Here is a 21,693-nt window from a genome sequence, read left to right on the forward strand (position 1 = left end):
TTGCTTCCGGAGGGAAGTTTGAGGCGGCGAACCTCCGGAAGTGACAGTAACGGAGACTGCGCAGGGGTCCTGAGCGGGAGAGTCGCGACGAGGGCGCTGGTCGAGAGTCATTCGGCTTGTGGCAGGTCCCGCACTCCAACCTTTCGCGGCCAGGGTTTGCTCTCTGCTTGTCCTGGACTGAGGTGCCCATGACGGAGTTATCCAAGGAGGAAAAAATCTGTTCCGGGTGAGCCCAGGCCGCCCCGGATATGCGATGGCTGAAGAGCGGACACCAGGGACCACACTGAGGTGGGAGTCAAGGCAGGGAATATAAGCAGGATTTTGGTGGTCTTTGCCCCCCCAGAGTAGGAGCCGGCCCTCCTGAATGTTGAGACCGACCTGGCTTACTAGGATATTTCTTCCTTGGGTGAGGATTTATTTCTAAGCCCTGTGCTCGATGACTCGGGCGGGAAACTGAGGCACAAGTCAACAGCGTCTGCTCTGTGGTAGTCTGTATTATCTGTGTAGCTCAGATCTTCCAGATCTTCGGATCCTGTCCAGGCAGAGATGCCCTTTCACAAATCTCCCCCGAGCTCGCCGTCCTGCCTTCCGTTTCCCTCGCTCCAGGAGGCACTTCCTCTTCTTTCTTCCCTGGAATCTTCTAATTCGGGTTCTTCTCCTGTACTCTTTTGGTCATAATTTCACACACATCACACACATTCTCGCTGTCTCTCTTTCCTTCCTTTCCTGGCGTGCTCTCTTTGCTTTCACTCTCGCTCCTTTACTTTTGGGCCAGATTGACTGTTCTCTTGATGTTTGGGTGGCGGGATAGAGGGGAGGCTGCAGGCAAATGGCATAGACCATGTCTGACTCACACTTGGCTTAATTCAAGACTTTAGAATTTCATAAAGGGAGTTCATTGACTTGCCTTCTATTCTGGTTCACCCGTTTGTGACCTTGGTCTAATCACTCAGCCTCTCTCAGCCAATTCCTATTCTGTGAAGAATTCGGAAACCGAATTAGATCAACTCTAAGGTCCTGGTTGTCAGTTCTAAAATTCTTTGTCTTCTCAAACTATTCACTAAGCGTTGGATGGTGACAGTCCCCTGAGAAGCTGAGATTGAATAAAAACAACTATTTTGGAATCATGTATCCAGTTTGCATACCATTCAAACTTGTACCATATTTTGGATAAGTTAAAAGTAATTCTTTTTGCCATTTGACAAGATATGCATCCCAAAGTGTAGTGCACTTGTGAGATGCTGTGCTGTAGGTGTTTATTGTAGTTAACAAGTATGGTATGTAATAAACCGTTTTTTGTGGGGTTTTTTGTTTGTTTTGTTTTGTTTTGTTTTTAACTGAACTTTCCTATTTTTGTTTTCTTTAGGTTGGGTTTGAGACCAAGATACTGGATTCTCCTAGTTAAGATAAAGAGCTTTGGGTGCCCGACAGTGAAAATGGTGTAATCTGCGTAACAGTTCACAGCTTGAAGGCATGACGGTTAAAGAACACACATGGACTTGTGGCACATGGAAATGTGCACACAGAAAAAGGACATCTATAATTCTTTAAAAGTAGGAAGGCGTTCTTCCTCGCCAAAATGGGTACATTCTGTTCAGTTATCAAGTTTGAAAATCTCCAAGAATTAAAGAGACTGTGTCACTGGGGTCCCATCATAGCCCTCGGTGTTATAGCGATATGTTCTACAATGGCCATGATTGACTCAGTGTTGTGGTATTGGCCCTTACATACAACTGGAGGAAGTGTGAATTTCATCATGTTGATAAATTGGACTGTCATGATTCTTTATAATTACTTCAATGCCATGTTTGTCGGTCCGGGTTTTGTCCCTCTGAGGTGGAAACCGGTAAGAAAGATTCTGTAAGACAATGAACTTTAATGATAATCACATATTTGGTTTTTGCCTTATTTGCTAACAAATAATACCAAACACAGCCTACTGTTTGTTCTCATAGAGACTAAGTGTATTACTCTAATCACTGATCACTTAGGCTCGGAGACTTTATTTCATATCTGTTTGAACAAATTGATCCAAAATAGCATTTTCCAAAGCAATTTTATTGAATATTTGTTCTCCTTTAAAAAAAAAGATGGAGGTGGGATGGGTTCATGGTCAAAAGTTTAGGAAACATCACATGTCATACACAGTGAGGCTTGGCTGTAGGACCTTTTTTCATGTAATACTTTTAACATCCCTTAGAACTGAGAAAAATGCTTTAGAAACTGCTGGTTTAAATCATAAAGTTTTAAAATCATTGCACTGAAAATTTAGCATTGAGAAGTATAGTCCAAATCTATTTATAGTTTAAAAACTACTGAGAAGTTAATGCTTCTGAATGTCCATGTTTCCTGCTAAGGGTCGTCACCTGACGGCTTGTCAGAAAGGCAGAATCTTGGGCTCCACTTCAGACCTACTGAATCAGAACCTTTATTTTAATAAAGTGTCCAGGTGATTCTTAGGTATATTAAAGTTTGGGAAACACTGGTGTATATCGTGTGCTGTGTACTATTCAAAATGAGTACAGAGAAGGGCCAGACACAATTTGAATTCTGAAAGAGCTTATAACCTAAGCGAGAAGCAAACGCACTTGTGCAAATCACTAAACTATTAAGTAGAATGTGATGGGTGCTGTTAAAGTTAGAAGAATTGAGCATTTTCAGTTGGGGACCTGAGGGAGGAGTGGGTATTTCCAAAGGAGATGGGGAAGAGGGCGTGCAGGTTGAGAGAATGGTGGGGGCACATATTCAGAAGCAATGGACAGCCCTGTGTGGCTGGGGAAAGACTATGTAGTGCAGAGACAGCTGAAACAAAGGCAGATCGTGATGGTCTGAAATACATGAGAAATTGTAGACCATAGAGAGTGTTAGGGGTTTTCAGGCAGAGTCTGACGCAGTCAGAGTTGGGTTATAGGAATGTTATTTTGACAATACATGGTTTGTGCTAAAGAAAAACTACAGTAAAGGAAACTAGTTAGGAAGTGATTAAAGTGATAAAAATGATTAAAATGGCTCAAGAAAGGGGTAGTGACAGGGGTAATGTCAAGGAGGGAGCAGATTTCAGTAAGAATATCAACTCATGCTTAACTCCTCCCTCTAAAATAACTGCCAAGTTGTCAGCTGCCTTTTTCTGAACTCCTCCATCCGCTAAGAATTGGGGTAAGTAGAACCAACTATGACATTGAATTTAGATGGAGCACAGGGAAGAAACATTTAAAAGGACTTCTGCGTAATTGGGAAAGTGATGCTGCTCTTACCAGAAAATTGTTATATAAAAATATAAAATATTCTTATATATCCTCAAATAAGAGGACTGGAAGTGCAAGTTAAGATTCCCTCCTTCCCCTGTCTCCCATAAAAGAAAATCATACCTTAGGAATCATACTTGGGTTCAAGTATCTGATGCATTTTTGTTTCTGTTTTGCTGCCAAGGAAATTTCTCAGGATACCATGTATCTCCAGTATTGTAAAGTCTGCCAAGCATACAAGGCACCACGTTCACATCACTGCAGAAAGTGTAACAGGTACCTGTCTTTCTTGCTGTTCAGAGAGGATTGATAACTAATTACTAATGTTTTCATTGTTCCTTCTACTACATTAGTGCTACTTCTATTCACTGCAAGGTTGCCATATTATAAAAAATACTGTCAAAATACTTGTATCCATAATTGCCATTTTATACTTAAATTATCCAGATAATGAATAGATTTAATTCTTCTTTGTTACAAGTGAAAAGCTTTTCTGGAAAAATACAGATTTACTTTGCCTCTTGTCCTGCGAGAACAAGGGGAAAATTATACTTTAAGTTTGTTTGCAGATATCAAGATTAATTGTGTTAGTCAGCTGCCATCTGGCCTAACTTTAGAATTGTTCTGAGTCTAAATTATAAGGGAGATCTGCTTTCCCCATGACTTATTGACAAACATTTACACTGTATACAAATCTAATAATCCAGGTGCCTGTTATCACAAATGTTTTAATATCAAAAACTTAATCAGAAGAAAACTGTTAAAAATGTGAAATAATCTGTGACCTTTTTTAATGAACAGCTGTAATCACTGATTAGTAAGAAATTTAGAGAACTGTTGAAAGCAAATGAAGTTTTATTTGAGGCCAGAACATTGTCTTCTATCAACAGTAAGGAACAGATGCACGGCAAGACTTTGCTTATTATACCATATCTTATATTCTGGAGTTTGCTTGCTTAGCTCAGAGATCCATTAGCTAAAGGATACTATGAGAACAGGAAGGAAGTTGCATGTGTCTGTTTGAGTCCATTAACCCCAATGGAGGTTTATAAGGGATTTGTTGAGTCTACTGTAGGTCACTTAGGTCACTGCACTTCCAAGCTGGAAGAAAACCAGGAACCATGCTCATTTCTTTATAAGGAGCATTATAAAGAGACCCTCTTTCAGTGGGTCTCCTGACTTCTTTAAACAGGTACTTGTAGCTGACATCTTTTCCTCAGAAGCTGTTAGAAAGCCTGCCCTTTCCTGTGCTGTTCAGAATTTAAAAGGAGTCACTGTTCATAATTGTGTAAAAGCTTATAAAGATTTTTCTTCCTGTTCCATGAAGTATAATTCTCCCATAGCTCATGGACATGCTGGATTCCTATTTGCTTGATCTTTTGAAGACCAAAGTTATTTAAAGTAGACAGGATTTTCTGCCTCATGTTTCATGTAAATTTTTCTTGTTAGATGTGTGATGAAGATGGACCATCACTGTCCTTGGATCAACAACTGTTGTGGTTACCAAAATCATGCTTCGTTCACACTGTTTCTCCTTTTAGCACCACTGGGTTGTATCCATGCTGCTTTCATTTTTGTGATGACTATGTACACACAGCTTTATAATCGGGTAAGTGAAAATGAAAATGTTTTGTTATAAAATCATCCATGCAAGATTAAATGGTAGTTATCAACATTTAAGAGTTTCATTTGGAAATATGCTTTCTGTGATTTAGTTGGGGACATAGAACTTTGTTTTACTGATATATCGGTTCCTTTTTAGAAAGCATTAAAACTTAAATTTTGAGATGAGGATAGATTATTTCTTCTGAAAACTTACCTTACATGCTTTAGATGAAGCTGATAAATATTTTAATACTTTATATGTAATTTGTTAGACTTCAAACTTAATAGTTATGGAAAGAATAGTGAGAAGAAAGACAACACTAGTGCTTGCTACTTCCATCCCATTCATGTGGCAAGTTGTAGTTCTTTGTTCATTTCTGATTCTAGTGCCCTGGAAGGTGGCTCATGGAGCAGATACATACCATAAAATATAAACAGATTAAACCAGCAAGAGATCAAGTTGATTTATGGGCAAGTAGTCATGAGATAAAGTTCAGGGGACACAAACAAAACTCCCTAAAGAGGCCTCGAAAGTAAACGAGAAACACACACCTGATGGGACTGCCAAACTGTAGAGTCTGTCTTTTGGGGAGGGGACAGCCCATATTTGATCTGCAAACTTTTGATGTTTGGAAAATCTAGCCCAGAACAATCTGAAAATCTGGATTTTTATGTGAAATCTCTTGATTTTTAAATGTTGGCACCTAATTCTGAATGTTGAAACTTTATGCAGGCCAGGCAGCACACATCTGTGGCCATATTTGGCCTGCATTTTATCAGTTCTTCACCACTGTTTGTAAAACACGAGGGAAGAAACTACTGAATCCTAGGCAGCGCTTGTCACCGTGGAAGAATACTGCAGCGTAGAATAGCAAGGAGAAGAGAGAAGACATAGTTCTGGTTTAGATTAGTGTCTAGTGTTGTCTATGCATGTTGATGTTGGTAAGGTCTCCTTGACACTTGCTGAGGAAACAACAACAATGAAAAGTAACATTTGAGAAAACTAAGAATGATACCCTGCACATCGGTCTGAGCTCGTTACAATATTAATTAAAAATAGCTGGCCGGAGCGGTGGCTCACGCCTGTAATCCTAGCACTTTGGGAGGCCGAGGCAGTGTGGTTCACAAGGTCAGGAGTTCGAGAGCAGCCTGGCCAATCTGGTGACACCCTGTCTCTACTAAAACTACAAAAAATTAGCCAGGTGTGATGGTACACGCCTGTAGTCCCAGCTACTCAGGAGGCTGAGGCAAGAAAATCGCTTGAACCCGGGAGGTGGAGGTTGCAGTGAGTCAAGATCACGCCACTGCACTCCAGCCTGGGCGACAGAGTGAGACTCCGACTCAAATAAATAAATAAAATAAAAATAGTTGTGTTTACTTTGGCCACAGGGCCATGTTGTCATCTCTTTGATCAAGTTATTTTACATGTCACAGTAGAGTCTGACCAGTTACCATAACCAAATATTTTGTGTGTGTGCTGTTGTTGCTGTGATAGCTCTCCTTTGGGTGGAACACAGTGAAGATTGACATGAGTGCAGCCCGGAGAGATCCTCTTCCAATTGTTCCATTTGGATTAGCTGCATTTGCTACCACCTTGTTTGCCTTGGGATTAGCTTTAGGAACAACCATAGCTGTTGGGATGTTGTTTTTTATCCAGGTAAGCATCTCAGTTACCTCTAGTCAAACTGTCAAGTTGTTGGGACTGATTGAACAAGAAAGAGATAAAGACTGTATTTAAGTGTGCAGTATGAAATGGAAATTATTTTTGCGTATTTCATTTAGGTAACTAATCTCCTGTGTATTCTTCAGATAATTATGATTTAATTTTGCCAGAATTTCTAGGTATTGATTTAGTTTTTCAAATGTTAACTTGGAGTTAGGTAAGTTCTGGAGCACTTCAAAATTGAGAGAGCACTTCTCACCTGTACGGTCTCTCTTGCTCTTCACCTCCACCCCAATAGAGGAGTCCGACAGATGATTAATTCATTGATTCTCAAAAAGGTTAAGTGACTTACCCAATGTCACCCATTCATATACTTGGTAAACATTAATGTTATTTTATAATAGTATCTATTTAATAATAGTAGTAATCATAATATAGCTAACATTTATTGAGCACTTATTATGTGTAAGGCACTGTTTTAGGCACTTTACATGTATTAGCTCATTTAATCTCCGTAACAGCCCTATGATAAAGATGCTATTTAATGCCTGCTCTGATGAATCATTCTGCTAATTTCTGAGGCTACAAAAATGATAATGAAGAGGTAGCTGCCCTTAGGAACTGACAGTTAATATTAAACAGTTAATCCAGGGCCATATGTCATAGATTTATGTGCACAGTGCTATGAGAGCACAGAGGAGGACCTGGCTCTGAAGGGACCAAAAACCCCAAAAACCTTTTTTTTTTTTTTTTTTTTTGAGATGGAGTCTCACTCTGTCGTCCAGGCTAGAGTTCAATGGTGCGAACTCAGCTCACTGCAACCTCTGCCTTCCGGGTTTAAGCAGTTCTCTGCCTCAGCCTCCCAAGTAGCTGGGATTACAAGCGCCTGCCACCACACCCGGTTAATTTTTGTGTTTTTAGTGGAGACAGAGCTTCACCATCTTGGCCAGGCTGGTCTTGAACCCCTTACTTTGTGATCCACCTGCCTCGGCCTCCCAAAGTGCTGGGATTATAGGCGTGAACCACTGCGCCCAGCCCAAAAACCATTCTTATGACTTATTGCATTCACGTAATTCTTTCATTGATTCATTGAAGGCCTACTGTGGGCCAGGTATTATCCACTAGGCCCTTGGAATAGAATGAGGACTCCTGGGCCAAGGCTGTTTATTTTTGTTGTTGTTGTTTGTTTGTTTGTTCGTTTGTTTTGAGACGGAGCCTGACTCTGTTGGCCCAGGCTGGAGTGCCATGGCACGATCTCAGCTCATTGCAGCCTCCGCCAAGGCTGTTTCTAACATACTACACTATCTCTCTGAAGGCACAGCCAGACTTTAAGGGAACTCTTGGTTTTAAAATAATCTGGTTTTGTTTATACTTTATTATCGTCTACTAGCCTAGGACCAAATTCTTTGAAAAATTTTCCCCAATGCCTCTAATTTAGAATCATATTAGAAATAAACTAAGATCCTATAATATAAAAGCCTGTATATGTGGAATCAGTCATACCTAGGAAAATCAAATAATAGAATAAAGACTGAATACATTCATTATTTTTAAGGCAAGTGAAATATTGAGGTTGACTGAAATGAGTCACTGTTACTTCTCATAAATAGATTAATCATAAATTTAAAGTTAGTTAAAAATAATGATAAAAGATTTTAATAGCAAATTACAAGTAAGCACTGATTAAATGGATTATATCAGTGTTTTATTAATACTCGCAAAACCTTGCTCTGAAAATAGTACTTATGACATGAAGTTTGATGACCATACTAGATTCAGATTTGATTATGGATAGGTGTAATCCTTGTTTCAGAGAGGTACTGTGGTGCAGTAGTTAAGAACGAGGACTTCGGAGTCAGATGGCTGACGTGGTAATTGTGGTACTTAACCTCTGTTTTCCTTGGTATCTTTATGGAATGGAGTAATAAAGGCTGTCTCAGAGAATTATGAATATGATAATCTTAAAGAAACCAAGGTCACATTATTAAATTTTACTATCATTTAATTTCCAGATGAAAATAATTCTCAGAAACAAAACTTCTATTGAGTCATGGATTGAAGAGAAGGTAAGTTTTAATTGTTTCTTCAATATTAAAAAAGTATATTAATAAAGGACTGGCAAAGTCCTCAATGTTAATAAAGTCTGTTAATAGACCGGATTAACAAAAAGTGCCTGAAAGTGAAAACATGGCTGCCAAATGGCTACCATAAGTCATTTGCATGCCACATAAAAGGTGAATATAGGAAACATTTTTATTCGTTCTATAACTCCCACAGAAATGTGCTTCTCATACACCCTGAGTGGTTACAGAGGCCTAAGCCACACGTCAACCATCTGTTCGTTCTCCCTTAGACTAGAGGAGAAAGCAACCCATTTGGAAAGGAGCTTCCACCCTACCAAGCTGCCATCAAGTTTTTCTCAATGTTTTAGACATTCAATGAAGCTCCTAACATTTAGCTCATCACAGACCTCACAGCCTCCAATACTTCATGCTGTCCATTGTGATTCTAGCGTGAAACACAAATCTGACTACCCTGCTCCCTGTTTAAAACTTCTCAGAGCCTCACCATTCCTGTGGCAGGGATTGAAACCCACATACCTGCAGGGTCTGGGCAGATAATGTCCATGAAGGGGAGCAAGCCTGTATACCAAAGAGTTGCCTGGCAGACCAAGCTGATTGTTGCCAGAGGGGAATATTCACAATTTCCAAATTACAAAATAGGGAGAAGAATAGCATCGTTTTATATCTTTACAAATCTCTTTAGTGTCTGACTTAAGAGAAGACAGTTGGATTCTCACTTCTGCATTCAGTCTGTTGAGATGTATTGCTTCGATTGAAGTATGTGAAGATCCAGCCTCACACAGATAAGTAGGTAGAAAAGGATAGAGTATTTTAATAGGCCTTTTACATGATAATAGTGGATGTTCTTCCATATTACATTGAAAACTTGACAAGTGATATTTCTTATCAGTAAGATTTGTATACCTTTTTATTTTAAAACTCATCAGCCTATCTTGCTCTTTGAATGAATCTTTTACCAGTATGTGGTTTTATGTAACATCAGGCATTGGTCATTTGGGAGATACTGGTTTACGGGGTTATGTAGATTTTCCAAACGTTAAACACCTTTCGTTATACAATATCCCAAAACTGCATTCACTTATGTCAATATATTAGTTTTATAAGAAAAAAATCCTGAAGTATTGGAAAGCTGTCAAGCTCACAGTGGTAGATGCAAGTTTTTTTGTTTTTTTTTAAATTCTAATATGCATTTGAAAGCCTTATTTTTTTATTATCAACCCATACTGTCAGTTCCCTTGAAGTGACTGCCTGACTGTTCATTTTTGAGAAAATGTTCACCAAGTACTAAAGTCCAAATAACCTTGTTTGCTACATTACTCATTCTTTCAAGTAAAAGTAGTGTTACATTAAAAAAGCTGGCTCTACAGCTTTTGTTACCTTACAGCTTAACAACTATTTTCCTTGAGATGATCATTCTACTTGGGCACGCTTTATGTATACTTCTCATTTTGTCACACAGACTGTTAAAAATAAAGAACATCTCCTTGAGAATTGAGATTTAATGTTTAAAAATAACTTTTACTGCTTCATCAAGGACGTTCTTACGTGAAATTGCTCATAATGACTACCAACACAGTTTGGTGCCACTGCCTTGGTTTCTGCTAAGATGCCAACAGTTTTATTCACCATTGCAAATGTCAACACAACGAAAAGACAAATGATATTTCAGTGTTATTATGAAAATAGCTTGGCCTTAATGACTAGCAAGAAAAAGTCTTGAAAACTCAAAGTGATCTTCAAAGCATGCTTTGAGAGCCACTGATGTACAGGTTTTAGGTGTGAGCTTCTTAGCTTCTACATAAATAAGACCTTTTATGACTTCTTTTTTTGTTTTTTGGCGACGGAGTCTCACTCTGTTGCCCAGGCTGGAGTGCAGTGGCACAATCTTGGCTCACTGCAACCTCCACCTCCTGGGTTCAAGTGATTCTCCTTCCTTAGCCTCCCAAGTAGCTGGGTTTAAAAGATGTATGCCACCACGCCCAGCTAAGTTTTGTATTTTTAGTAGAGACAGGCTTTCACCATGTTGGCCAGGCTGGTCTCAAACTCCTGACCTCAAGTGATCCACCCATCTCGGCCTCCCAAAATGCTGGGATTACAGGCATGAGCCACTGCACCCAGCCGACTTCTTTTTATCTACTTCTCCTGCCTCATTTCCTATCCTTCTCTACACTGTCTGTCACACTTGATACTAAATTACTCATAGTTTGTACATCTTATGCTGCTGTATCCTTGCACATGTTGTTCCCTCTGCCTAGAATGCTCTTCACTCTCGTTTTGCCTGATTTCTTCCTTCTCAAGACTTAGTTAAGGTATTGTTTCTCCCAAGGACCCTTCCTGGACATTCCCTAGACTTGGCTAAGTACTTTTTGTTTCCTTTGTTCCCTTTTCCCATAGCATCTACCACACCCCTTCGTCACCTTTTAACACACAATATTGATAGAATCCTAACTTCATGGAGTGTTTCTGTTAGGCAAAGACATGTCTTAGTCATTTTATAAATTACTCTTATATTTACCAGTTTTTCTTTGTAAATAGCCTAGATCTCTGTTCTTTGAAATTCAGTCCATTTTGAAGACTCTGAAGCTTTTGTTTATAAAAAAGAAAAAAATTATTCTTTACTTTCTGGGGAGGATGAATTTATATAATTTAGTAGATTCATATGCATTATAGTTTAATAATTATTTTAGTAAATAGTTAACTTTCATATCACTTAACAGATAATTGCAATAACATTTTCCATAAAACATTGTCCCCTGATAATCAAATATTTCAAAATATCATTTCTGATAAGCATAATAAATATATTGACATTAGATTAACATTTTTTTTTTATTATTTTTGCTAATGACCAAGGCTCCTTATAAACCGATGCTACATTTAGAAATTACTTCAGATGAGACTGAGTATGCTCAGTGGTATGGCCATACACTAGAAATTATTTCCGAATTGGCACTTTATTGCTGAGTAAAAAATTCAAACAAATGACCATATTAAATTTATAGGAAATTTCTAGAAATTACCAGGTACTATCTACAACAAATTTGAAGGGTTTGTACACTTATTGTTAAAATAAATAATGTATCTTTGTACCACTAGGTGTCAGTGGAACTTAAGAAATCCAAAGCCAGTTTATTTCCTTAAGTTAAAGCTAACAGTTTAAATGCGTGGAATATAATTTATGCAAGCTGAATAGTTATGTACATGCATAGTATGTACATATAAATGCATATATAAATGAGTATGTATACATGTGTGATAGTATAAAAAAGAAAGAAGATCTCCTGTATATACCTGCTAGCTTTAAAAAATGTTTTTCATAAAACAACTCTCCTATTACACTTTTCCTGGCCATTCCCATGGGCATCTCTGCCACCCAGAATACAACTGTTACTTTCTGATACAACTGTTACATTCTGATGCACACCACAGAACAGTTCTATCTTGACTGAAACAGTTCCATCCTGAATAAACCCTTACCTTTCTCCTGAATCTGTTTATCAGCATCCCTTCTGTATACCTGAATTGTTTTGTATTGCTGAACAACCAGGAGCATTGAGGACTTTTTATATATGATATAAAGTTAGCTAACTCTTTTAGTAAGCCTTTATGAGTGCTTATTCCTAAAGAAACCCTGTCTCATATTTCCTAGGTAATCGTGTACAAGGTTGGTGTTCTGTATCAAGTTCTTCCTGTACTGTGATGAAGTTGTCTATTGCTTCCGTGTACACTAATATTACAGCGAGGAGGAATTATTTTTATGAATGCTAGGAACTTGAGAAATAAGTGTTCTCAATAATATATTACTGAAGGCCACTTAGACAGAGGCAGCGGCCATCTTATATCTTTGTTACCCACAGGCTAAAGATCGAATTCAGTATTATCAACTAGATGAAGTCTTTGTTTTTCCATATGATATGGGAAGTAGATGGAGGAACTTTAAACAGGTATTTACGTGGTCAGGGGTCCCTGAAGGAGATGGACTTGAGTGGCCAGTAAGAGAAGGCTGTCACCAATACAGCTTAACAGTGAGTATTTTTGTTAAATAGCCCTTCCTTTTTGCCTCACCTTCTTTCCCTTAACTCCCCCTCAACTCAAGTGACATGTTGTAGTAAAATAAGTAATACGAATGTTTTCATTCTGTCAAAATGAATCTAATAATTCTAAATCTCTCCTTATATCATGTCTCTCCCTGTATTTCAGTATCTCCTTAACTCTCTATACCTGTGAGATAAAGTCCTGATCCCTTAACATAGTTTTATGAAATCTGACCAAAAATTACCTTCCACCTTACAGTATCATATGAATGCCTTATACATTCCTGTCACCCAACTTTGCCCACAATTTTTTCATCTTACATGACCTCCACTCTATCTAAAATTATTAAGACTCGTTCCAGTCTTACCTCTTCCATAAAGTCTAACTTAACGCCCGTAGACTCATCTGAATTTGGCATTTAATCACATACTACTCTATGGTAGCTCACGAAGTCTCATTTTTTTATTTAATTCTGGTATCTTATATCTGTAACATCATAAGATTCTAGGACAGAGATCACGAGTTATCTTTATTTCTCCTATTATATCTAATATAGTGCTATTTAATAGTAGCTCTGTCAAAATAAGTTATAATGATGACTTTTATTCATTCAACTTCATTATTAAATGTTCTTCATTATTCATTTGTAGTGTGTCTGCTATGTCTCTACAGAATCAGTGAATCTCAGTGTTTTCACCTGAGAAGCTTCATGAGGGCAGAGAATATACTCCCTGATCCCTGGGCCACAGTAAGCACTCTAGGTATACACAGATGAGGACGTTAGAGAGTGAATAGCGAGAAGAAAACCTCGCTCTCTGCCCCTGGTTCTTAGCATAGGGCCTTTTTTCCATGCTGAAACAACCTGTGGCCTTTAAATTATCAGCAACTTGAAATGCTGGAAAATTGGAGGTTTGCCGTATCACTTTGACAGTTGATGAGGAAAGGCTATTTTTCAACATTGAGACAAGAGATTTCATTTTTTTCTTTTTATTTCTTCCAGATAGAACAGTTGAAACAAAAAGCAGATAAGAGAGTCAGAAGTGTAAGTACTTCTTTTGCAGTGGTATTGTTTTTTTCTTTTGTTAGGCTCTGTACTTCCATACAGTTTTTTTAATTGACTGACTAGAAACCAATTGTTGGCTTTTATTAAATAGTATTCCTTAATACATTTGTTGAAATTTGATGCAGTTAACTTTTGTTTTTATTTAAATAGTTGGGGCTAGAGGTTGGGAGGAATTTAGTCAATTTATATTGCCAACATAGCAAAATAATTATCCTCAATACAGCTCCTTAATGTGAAACCTATCCTTACAACTGTGTTGTTGGATATGATGGCCACCAGCCATATGTGGCTGTTTTATTTAAATTTGTTAAAATTAAATAAATTGAAAAATTCAGTTTCTTATTTGCGTTCACCACATTGTAAGTGCTCACTCAGTAGCTGCATGTGTCAAGTGCTGCTGCATTGGATAGCACACATACAGAACATTTCCATCATAGCAGAATGTTCTCAGCCCTGCTCTAACTTTAATTCTTAGCTATGGGCTTGAAATGAAGAGTAAGAAAAGCCTTGAGAACTAGAAACATCAGTTGCTTCCCAGGGAAGGGGATGGGGAACTGGAAGTTTCCCCTAGAAGGGGAACTAGAAGGCTTGTCACTGGATATTTTGGATCTCCCTTTAAAATTTGAAATTCAGACTTAAAACTCAGATATCATGGGTGGATATTTAAAGGTTTCTTCTGATCACTGATGACAGGTTCGCTATAAAGTAATAGAAGATTATAGTGGTGCCTGCTGCCCTTTGAATAAAGGAATCAAAACCTTCTTCACAAGCCCCTGCACTGAAGAACCTCGAATACGGCTACAAAAAGGGGAATTCATTTTAGCCACAAGAGGTTTACGGTAAGTAATAGGAAGTACTGCATTTCTTATTCGATGACAAAATTAGTATATAGCCTAAAAAATTAACTTTAATCTTTTAAATATTTCAGATACTGGTTGTATGGAGACAAAATCCTTGATGATTCCTTTATAGAAGGTATGGAAATGGAACGACATGTTTAAAGGACAAGACTATTAGCAATAATTCCACATTTTACAAGAGTAACTTTTATAAACCAGTCATGCCTAATGCATTAGGGGAACTGCATAAAAAGGCATATCACTAAGCAACAAAAGGAACCTCCTTATATATTTCTCTACAGCTCTTGTATTTTTCAGGTCTTTTTAATGATAGCTAACATTTGAGCTCATAACTATGTGACAAGTACTTGTGTAAGTGCTTCCCTTAAGGTGTAAAAGTCCCCAAAAGACCTCGGAGGTAGGCACTATCATTTACATTCTATGGAGGGAACTCTGAAGCACTGAGAGGCAACTTGCCCATAGCTATGCACTGAAAACAGATGGAGCGAGGGCTTAACCCCAAGCAGTCTGACTCCACATTCTGTGCATCAAACCCCTGTACTGTTTGCTCCCCCCACTTTGAATGAGCATTTCTCTTACTATAAAAACCAGTAGATTGAAACTTTGCGTACTTTTTTTTTTCCTTAATTTAAGTTTTATAATTGTTTCTTTTTAAAGTTAAGATTAGCTCGAGATGTTCTTTAAAAAACAGTTGGGGTTGGCCGGGTGCGGTGGCTCAAGCCTGTAATCCCAGCACTTTGGGAGGCCGAGACGGGCGGATCACGAGGTCAGGAGATCGAGACCATCCTGGCTAACACGGTGAAACCCCGTCTCTACTAAAAAATACAAAAAAAACTAGCCAGGCGAGGTGGCGGCGCCTGTAGTCCCAGCTACTCGGGAGGCTGAGGCAGGAGAATGGCGTGAACCCGGGAGGCAGGGCTTGCAGTGAGCTGAGATCCGGCCACTGCACTCCAGCCTGGGCGGCAGAGCGAGACTCCGTCTCAAAAAAAAAACAAAAACAAAACAAAACAAAACAAAAAAAAGTTGGGGTTAATCATAAATTAACCTCTTATGACGGCCGTGATCTAGAAATGTATATGTTAGGCCAGGTGCGTGACCCATGCCTGTAATCCCAGGACTTTGGGAGACCAAGGCAGATGGATCACTTGAGGTCAGGAGTTCAAGACCAGCCTGGCCAACATGGTGAAACTCCATCTCTACTAAAAATATAACAATTAGCTGGCATGGTGGCATGCGCCTGTAATCCCAGCTGCTCCGGAGGCTAAGGCAGGAGAATTGCTTGAACCCAGGAAGCGGAGGTTACAATGAGCCGAGATTGTGCCACTGCACTCCAGCCTAGGTGACACAGCAAGACTCCATCTCAAAAAAAGAAAAAGAAATATGTATGTTAGAAAAAGTCTAAAAAGGAAATTTACAAAGACTACAAGAAGATAGTTCCCTGGAGAAGACGTAGTGTGATGGTGTGCCAAAAACACCTTTCCTGATCATACACATATAAGTAAACACCCATACTGAGTTCCCCCCGACTCTAGCTAGGAGCTGTCTTTAACCACATTAGTCCCTATTCTGGATCATAGAATTTGGGAAATATCTGTTCCTAGCTTGTAATAAACATTTAAAAACCTTAATTTTTTTCCCCTTTAAACTGTGCTTATATTAGATAGCAAAGAGGGGAATAAAAGTCTGACTAAAAGCTTATTAATTTGAAGTAATAGGACTTACTGCTTTCAGTAATGTCACTCATCCATCAGACAATTTCACCTCAATTTCTTTTTCTCCCTCAGGTGTTTCAAGAATAAGGGGATGGTTCCCTAGAAAATGCGTGGAAAAGTGTCCCTGTGATGCTGAAACAGATCAAGCCCCAGAGGGCGAGAAGAAAAATAGATAGCTGCTGTTAAAATGAAATTATCCTTTAAGTCTGCTTAATTACTTGAAAATTGTACATATTACTAAAGAATTATGCAAAGAGCCTACTCTGGTTAAGATGTTCTTTTCCTCAAAGGTGCCCTAGTGCCATGATTTAAATATTTTTATTACTGTTTTGAAATGGAGAAGCCATTCTGCATATGCCTTTGATTTCCTGCCCCTCTTTACCACCTCTTCCTCCCCGGTAAAGGAAAAACATTTCACCCAAGTAAGTTAGCGGCAGTTTCTCTAGGATTTTCTTAGGCACTGCACACTCTGGACCTCACCTGCAGATACAGTTCCCCCCTTGCCAGGAGCATCTGCATGTGGTACTTCTCTTTTCCCTCAGTTGATATTTCTTATATGATATTCTAGATACTATAGAACTCAATTTGTCAGATTCAGTATAAGCTCCGATTTTGTTACCTGTCTTTTAATAATGCAAATTTTGTCAAATCAAATAAAGATCAATGGATGTTCTGTATAATCAGTTTTTACTTAAAGCATTTTTCTTTTTGCCAACTAAAAAGGTTCATCTTAGTTCCTTATGGAAAAACTGCTCTGCTGCCCTGTGGACAATTGGCATCTTAAAACATGTCTTAAGACATGACACACTTGCTTCAACATATTAACCCTATTAATGGGATATTGCAGTCATAGTGATGGCAGTGGATGGCAGCAGTGGCCCAAAGAGGGTTGAGGGGGAGCCATGATAGGCAGGAGCCAAGCATAGCTACAGCTGCCCAGTCATGGCTGCAGACCCGGGCATCCCTGTGCTCTAGGGGGCCCAGGGGAAACCCCCCCCCCCCACCACCAACCACCTGGCCTCTCCCTGCTCCTGGCATTCGCTCTGGAGTAAAGGTGAGGCCAAGCCCAGGTGCTGTCGGGATCTGGCCAGGTGTTCGTGAGCTCTGAGTGGTGTTGACACACCGGCGCCCTGCTGCCTAGGCCCCCTCCGGGCTTTGGGCTGCCAGCCATAGAGGGTTCAGCTGGTAAAGCAACACCCCAAGGATCCCATGGCAGTAGTGTTCTAGACTTTACACATAGTGATACCAAACTACTCATGTACCCTTGAGTAAAAAACTGAATCTGTGAGTGGTAGGATCCTAGCTGATGGACTTGAATGCTTAAGTTGGGCTTGTCTAAACGTAAGAGTAGAATCACAGAAGGAAAGAGAAAGCCTATTTCTCTGGACTTCAGAAACCTTTCCAAGGCAGGGAATGTGACGCTTTGGGGGCCAGGCTTGTAATAGTTAAGGATAAGGGAAGAGCACTTGGGAATTCGGCAGTGAACAGACAAGTAAAATGTATGTAAGATGGAGTCATGTTATTGTGAAGCAAGAAGGTAGGACAGTCTTGAGTTGGCATTTGAAGCAGATGAGGGGACAAGTCATGTGCTTTGGGATATTTGCATTTTAGAGACAGCAGTAAGAACAAAAACAGGCTGGACCTGTGTCTGGCATGTTTGATACACAGGACGGTAACCGGTGAGGTTCAGCTGGAATGAGTGAGGGGAGAAAAGGAAAGTAAGTGAAGGCGAGAAGGTTAAAGTGATAACGGGAGCTAGACTTAAAAGTTAATTCCTGCCTACCCTTTTGTTTCAGATACTCAAGAATAGACATTTCTCTGGCTTTTCTGGGCTCAAAGTCTAGAAAGCCCATCCAAGAACATTCTCTTTAACTCCAGTTGGAGGCCAGAAAAGAATACTATTAATATTCAAGATTAATTAGAGTACAACAAAGATGGTAAGAGAATGGATATGACTTGGGCTCAGTTGGAGTTTTGGCTCAGCTGATGTTTGTTTTATTCTTTACAGCTATTGGATAAGAAGGGTTGGTCTTCAGAACTTTTCTTCGGTAGTTAACCTGTTTGCAGACTAGAATCATCTGGGGATCTCTTTAACAATCCCAGTGCCCAGGCTGTATCCGGCCATTTAAGCCAGAATCTCTGGAGTGGCACCCAGGCATTAGTGTCTTTTTTTTTTTTTTTTTTTTTAGACAGAGTCTCGCACTTCTGCCCAGGCTGGAGTGCAGTGGTGCAATCTCAGCTCACAGCAAGCTCCGCCTCCCGGGTTCACGCCATTCTCCTGCCTCAGCCTCCTGAGTAGCTGGGACTACAGGCGCCCGCCACCACGCCCAAGTAATTTTTTTGTATTTTTAGTAGAGATGGGGTTTCACCGTGTTAGCCAGGATGGTCTCGATCCCCTGACCTCATGATCTGCCCGTCTCAGCCTCCCAAAGTGCTGGGCATTAGTGTCTTTTTAAACTTCCTAGATAATTCTATCGTGTAGCCAAGTTTAAGAACAGATACTGTACTTGATTTTTAAGGGCTCCTTGTTTAAGACTGATTTTCATCATGGTCCATGAGGCAAAAAACACCACAACATAAGTATCTGCAATAGTTTATTTTAAAGACTACATTTACAAGTAGAAGCAACGTGTGTTATCTGTGGATAAGGCAGAGCAGGAACTCCAATCCGAGGGTGGGGGAGATCAGTTGGTTCCTTCACAGAAAATAAGCCTGTTGTGTGGGCATCTTGCTTGCCTGTAGGTCTTTGTTCCCAGTTCAGGAGGTTTTTATTCAGTGCTTGCTTCATTTACTGGAAAAGTTCACTGTGCCCACGTGTCAACGCCTTCCCCACAGCTTCCAGCTCAGCAGCAAACTGTAGCGGACAGATTTACTCCCCAGTTGCTACTATAAATAACGCTTTAAAAACAGCATTCCTTTTGAACAATATGTCGTAGGCCCGATTTTTAATACTGCCAAGTCAGAGATCTAACTAGAGAGTTTAGGAAATGTTTGGTATGATTAAACTTTTCCCTTCAGTACACAATTTAATTTACACAGAAGAGCATCAGAGAAATTTATCTCATAGATATGATTGACATGACTGATAGGTTCAAACTAAAATTTTAGTGGTTTGTGGAGTGGCTAGAAAACATGAATTATAAGCAGTTTTTCAGAATTTAAAAATATCTTAGTTTGAACAGAAGATGTAAATAAGCATTGAGACTGTTGGCAAGTTATGTTTATCACAAAGCAACAAGGAAGAAGGCACAGCGGGTCCCTTTGACCCTTGAACTTGTGGTCACTTATAGTATTAAGGTTGGAAATCATGAGGAAGGATACGGAACATAAACTGAGATCTTGAAGACAGGCATGTTGATAAAAGTAGCCCTAAAGCCTTAATATTAGCAACATTGAAGATGGGAAAGACGGGATTGATTTATTTGGGAACTAAGTTTACACATTATATGTCTCTCAATATAAAACAAAAGCTATGGCTTTAGAGTTAAGTAGACAAAAAAAAAAAGGAGGAAAGACAAAACAAATGTAAGAATAGTTTTTAATCCATGTTCTCACAAGCAGTGCAGAGTGGGCAGGCAGGTACTTAAGTACCTTATCCTAATCCTGGATGTGCTCATACAGACTGTCAATTTGGGTCCGAAAGTATTTGGAAAGCTCTCCCCGCTTTGCTTTCAGTGTTGGTGTCAAGAGCCCATTTTCAATGGAAAATGGCTCTGGATGAAGAAAAACGGCTTTGACCTGGAAGATGAACACACACACATCCATGCTCATTAGTGATTTGGACTTCTCTGCAGAGCCCGCCGAGTGCTCTGTGAAGAAAGTGAAGTTGATGCAGGGAAAGGGTAAAGGTAATAGTAACACATGCCCATTCCCATAAACATAATTTGAGAAAGAAATGAGTAGGGAGAAGGGAGAATGGATAATAAACAGCAAAAAAAGGACAAATAACTACGAAAGATCATTTTATAGTTAATGGCACAAAATCTACAATCAATTCCTTAGAAATTATATATTTAAACCTCATGAGATAGAAACTTGAAACAAAACTTTCTAATATGATGAGAGGCCAGTATAACATCAGTGGTAGTACATACCTGTTCAAAGGTTTTAAGGCCACTTTCTTTCCCAATTTTCTGCAAGTCTTCTAAAATGGCTTTCCTTACAACCTAAGAATACAAAACATCGCTTAAAGCATGGCTGTTTCAAACAGAGCCTGCAGGGCTAAGCGTGAACCAACTCAGAGTGCCTGGCAAAGCCGTGCAGTATGAAAGCAGGAATATAAAACTGGGCACATTATATGCCCAATATTGAAAGAAAAACTGAGAAGAAAAGGTACATCTAAATGTTAACAGTTTTCCCTGCATAGCATTTTTACTCTTCTTTCCCAGTCTTTTCCCACAATGAACATATTATTGTAAATAGAAAAGAGAGTTTTATTTTTTAAACTCTCCATCCTATCCCCGAGTCTCATAAAACTATTCAGCCTGTTGGGGCTGCAGCCACTTGTGACAGATGCAGGAACTGGTGAGGCATCCTCTCCTCCACGATGGACCCATGGGTGTGCATAAAGCTTTCCTAGGCAAGACTTACTTGGTTTTGGCACAGTTCCTCAAAGGAGCCCTTTACCCCAAGCTTGGCTGCAAATGAGGGAAGTACATCTGGGTCAGGAACCACCACTCCTACTAAGGATGACTATGGAAAGGAAATAAAAGGTGCAAGGGCATGAGAGAAGCCATGTAGGGATTTCCCCAGTAGTTAAATAAAGCAGAATTATGTCGTTGTAATAGTCATTTCCTCAAAACCCTAAATCCAGTACTAATGTTCTTTTCTCACCATATATTTTCAATACACATGGAACTGTAATCCCATTTTCCCACTCGATATCTCATTACAAAGATGTTCTATTCAAATCTGATCCGTCAACATTAAGCTTAAAGCATCTCTGACTTGTCCAGGTCCACTCTCCCTTACCCCCCAAAAGCTACGTTTAAGCGCAGTGTGTATAAAACAGTTTGTTGTTTTGGGATAAGGAGTTCCTTAAAGCTATATTTAAGCACAGTATGTATAAAACAACAGTTTGTTGATGAAACTTTTGTTTGTTGTTTTATATATATTGCAACAGTTTGTTGTTTTATACATACTGTACTTAAACATAGCCTTAAGGAACTCCTAAAGGAATGGGAACTAAGTACAATGTGGAGCTCATTTTTTACTGAATCATTACCTTTTAGTGTAGCCATTCTAAACAATTCTACTGACTTGTGTACAACGTCCATCATAGTTTCAAAATTTTTTTAATTGAAATTGCCTTATTTGAGGTTTGGAATGTAACTTCTTTTTTTTTTTTTTTTTTTTTTTTTTAGTTTTATAAGCTTGGATCTTCTCATTCTGAACCCAACTATACACATTTCCTGTAGCTACAAGAA

General features: G+C 39.2%; 2 protein-coding genes across 4 annotated transcripts in view; one reads left to right on the plus strand and one right to left on the minus strand.

Moving 5' to 3' along the window:
- The first annotated feature begins 33 nt into the window (after positions 1–33).
- ZDHHC6 (zinc finger, DHHC-type containing 6) lies at positions 34–16,947 on the plus strand. 3 transcript variants are annotated; one of them, XM_011967526.1, is made up of 11 exons: positions 34–288; positions 1,367–1,846; positions 3,430–3,521; positions 4,695–4,854; positions 6,346–6,507; positions 8,526–8,579; positions 12,455–12,622; positions 13,633–13,674; positions 14,389–14,534; positions 14,624–14,670; positions 16,340–16,947. In XM_011967526.1, exons 2-11 carry the CDS (start codon positions 1,580–1,582, stop codon positions 16,441–16,443), a joined length of 1,242 nt encoding a protein of 413 aa, XP_011822916.1. In that variant the 5' UTR covers positions 34–288; positions 1,367–1,579; the 3' UTR covers positions 16,444–16,947. The 3 variants fall into 3 exon arrangements, with proteins under 3 accessions (XP_011822916.1, XP_011822918.1, XP_011822917.1); XM_011967528.1 differs by having other exon boundaries at positions 3,442–3,521; XM_011967527.1 differs by having other exon boundaries at positions 47–406.
- A 1,897-nt stretch (positions 16,948–18,844) lies between these two features.
- The window catches only part of ACSL5 (acyl-CoA synthetase long-chain family member 5), a 62,445-nt gene continuing 59,596 nt past the window's right edge, over positions 18,845–21,693 (minus strand). Inside the window, 2 exon segments of the mRNA XM_011967529.1 lie at positions 18,845–20,005; positions 20,362–20,433. Coding sequence (XP_011822919.1) covers positions 19,865–20,005; positions 20,362–20,433 — 213 coding nt within the window. The 3' untranslated portion in view covers positions 18,845–19,864.

Source organism: Mandrillus leucophaeus, unplaced genomic scaffold, assembly GCF_000951045.1.
Source record: "Mandrillus leucophaeus isolate KB7577 unplaced genomic scaffold, Mleu.le_1.0 Scaffold80, whole genome shotgun sequence".
In the NCBI taxonomy this organism is placed as follows: Eukaryota; Metazoa; Chordata; class Mammalia; order Primates; family Cercopithecidae; genus Mandrillus; species Mandrillus leucophaeus.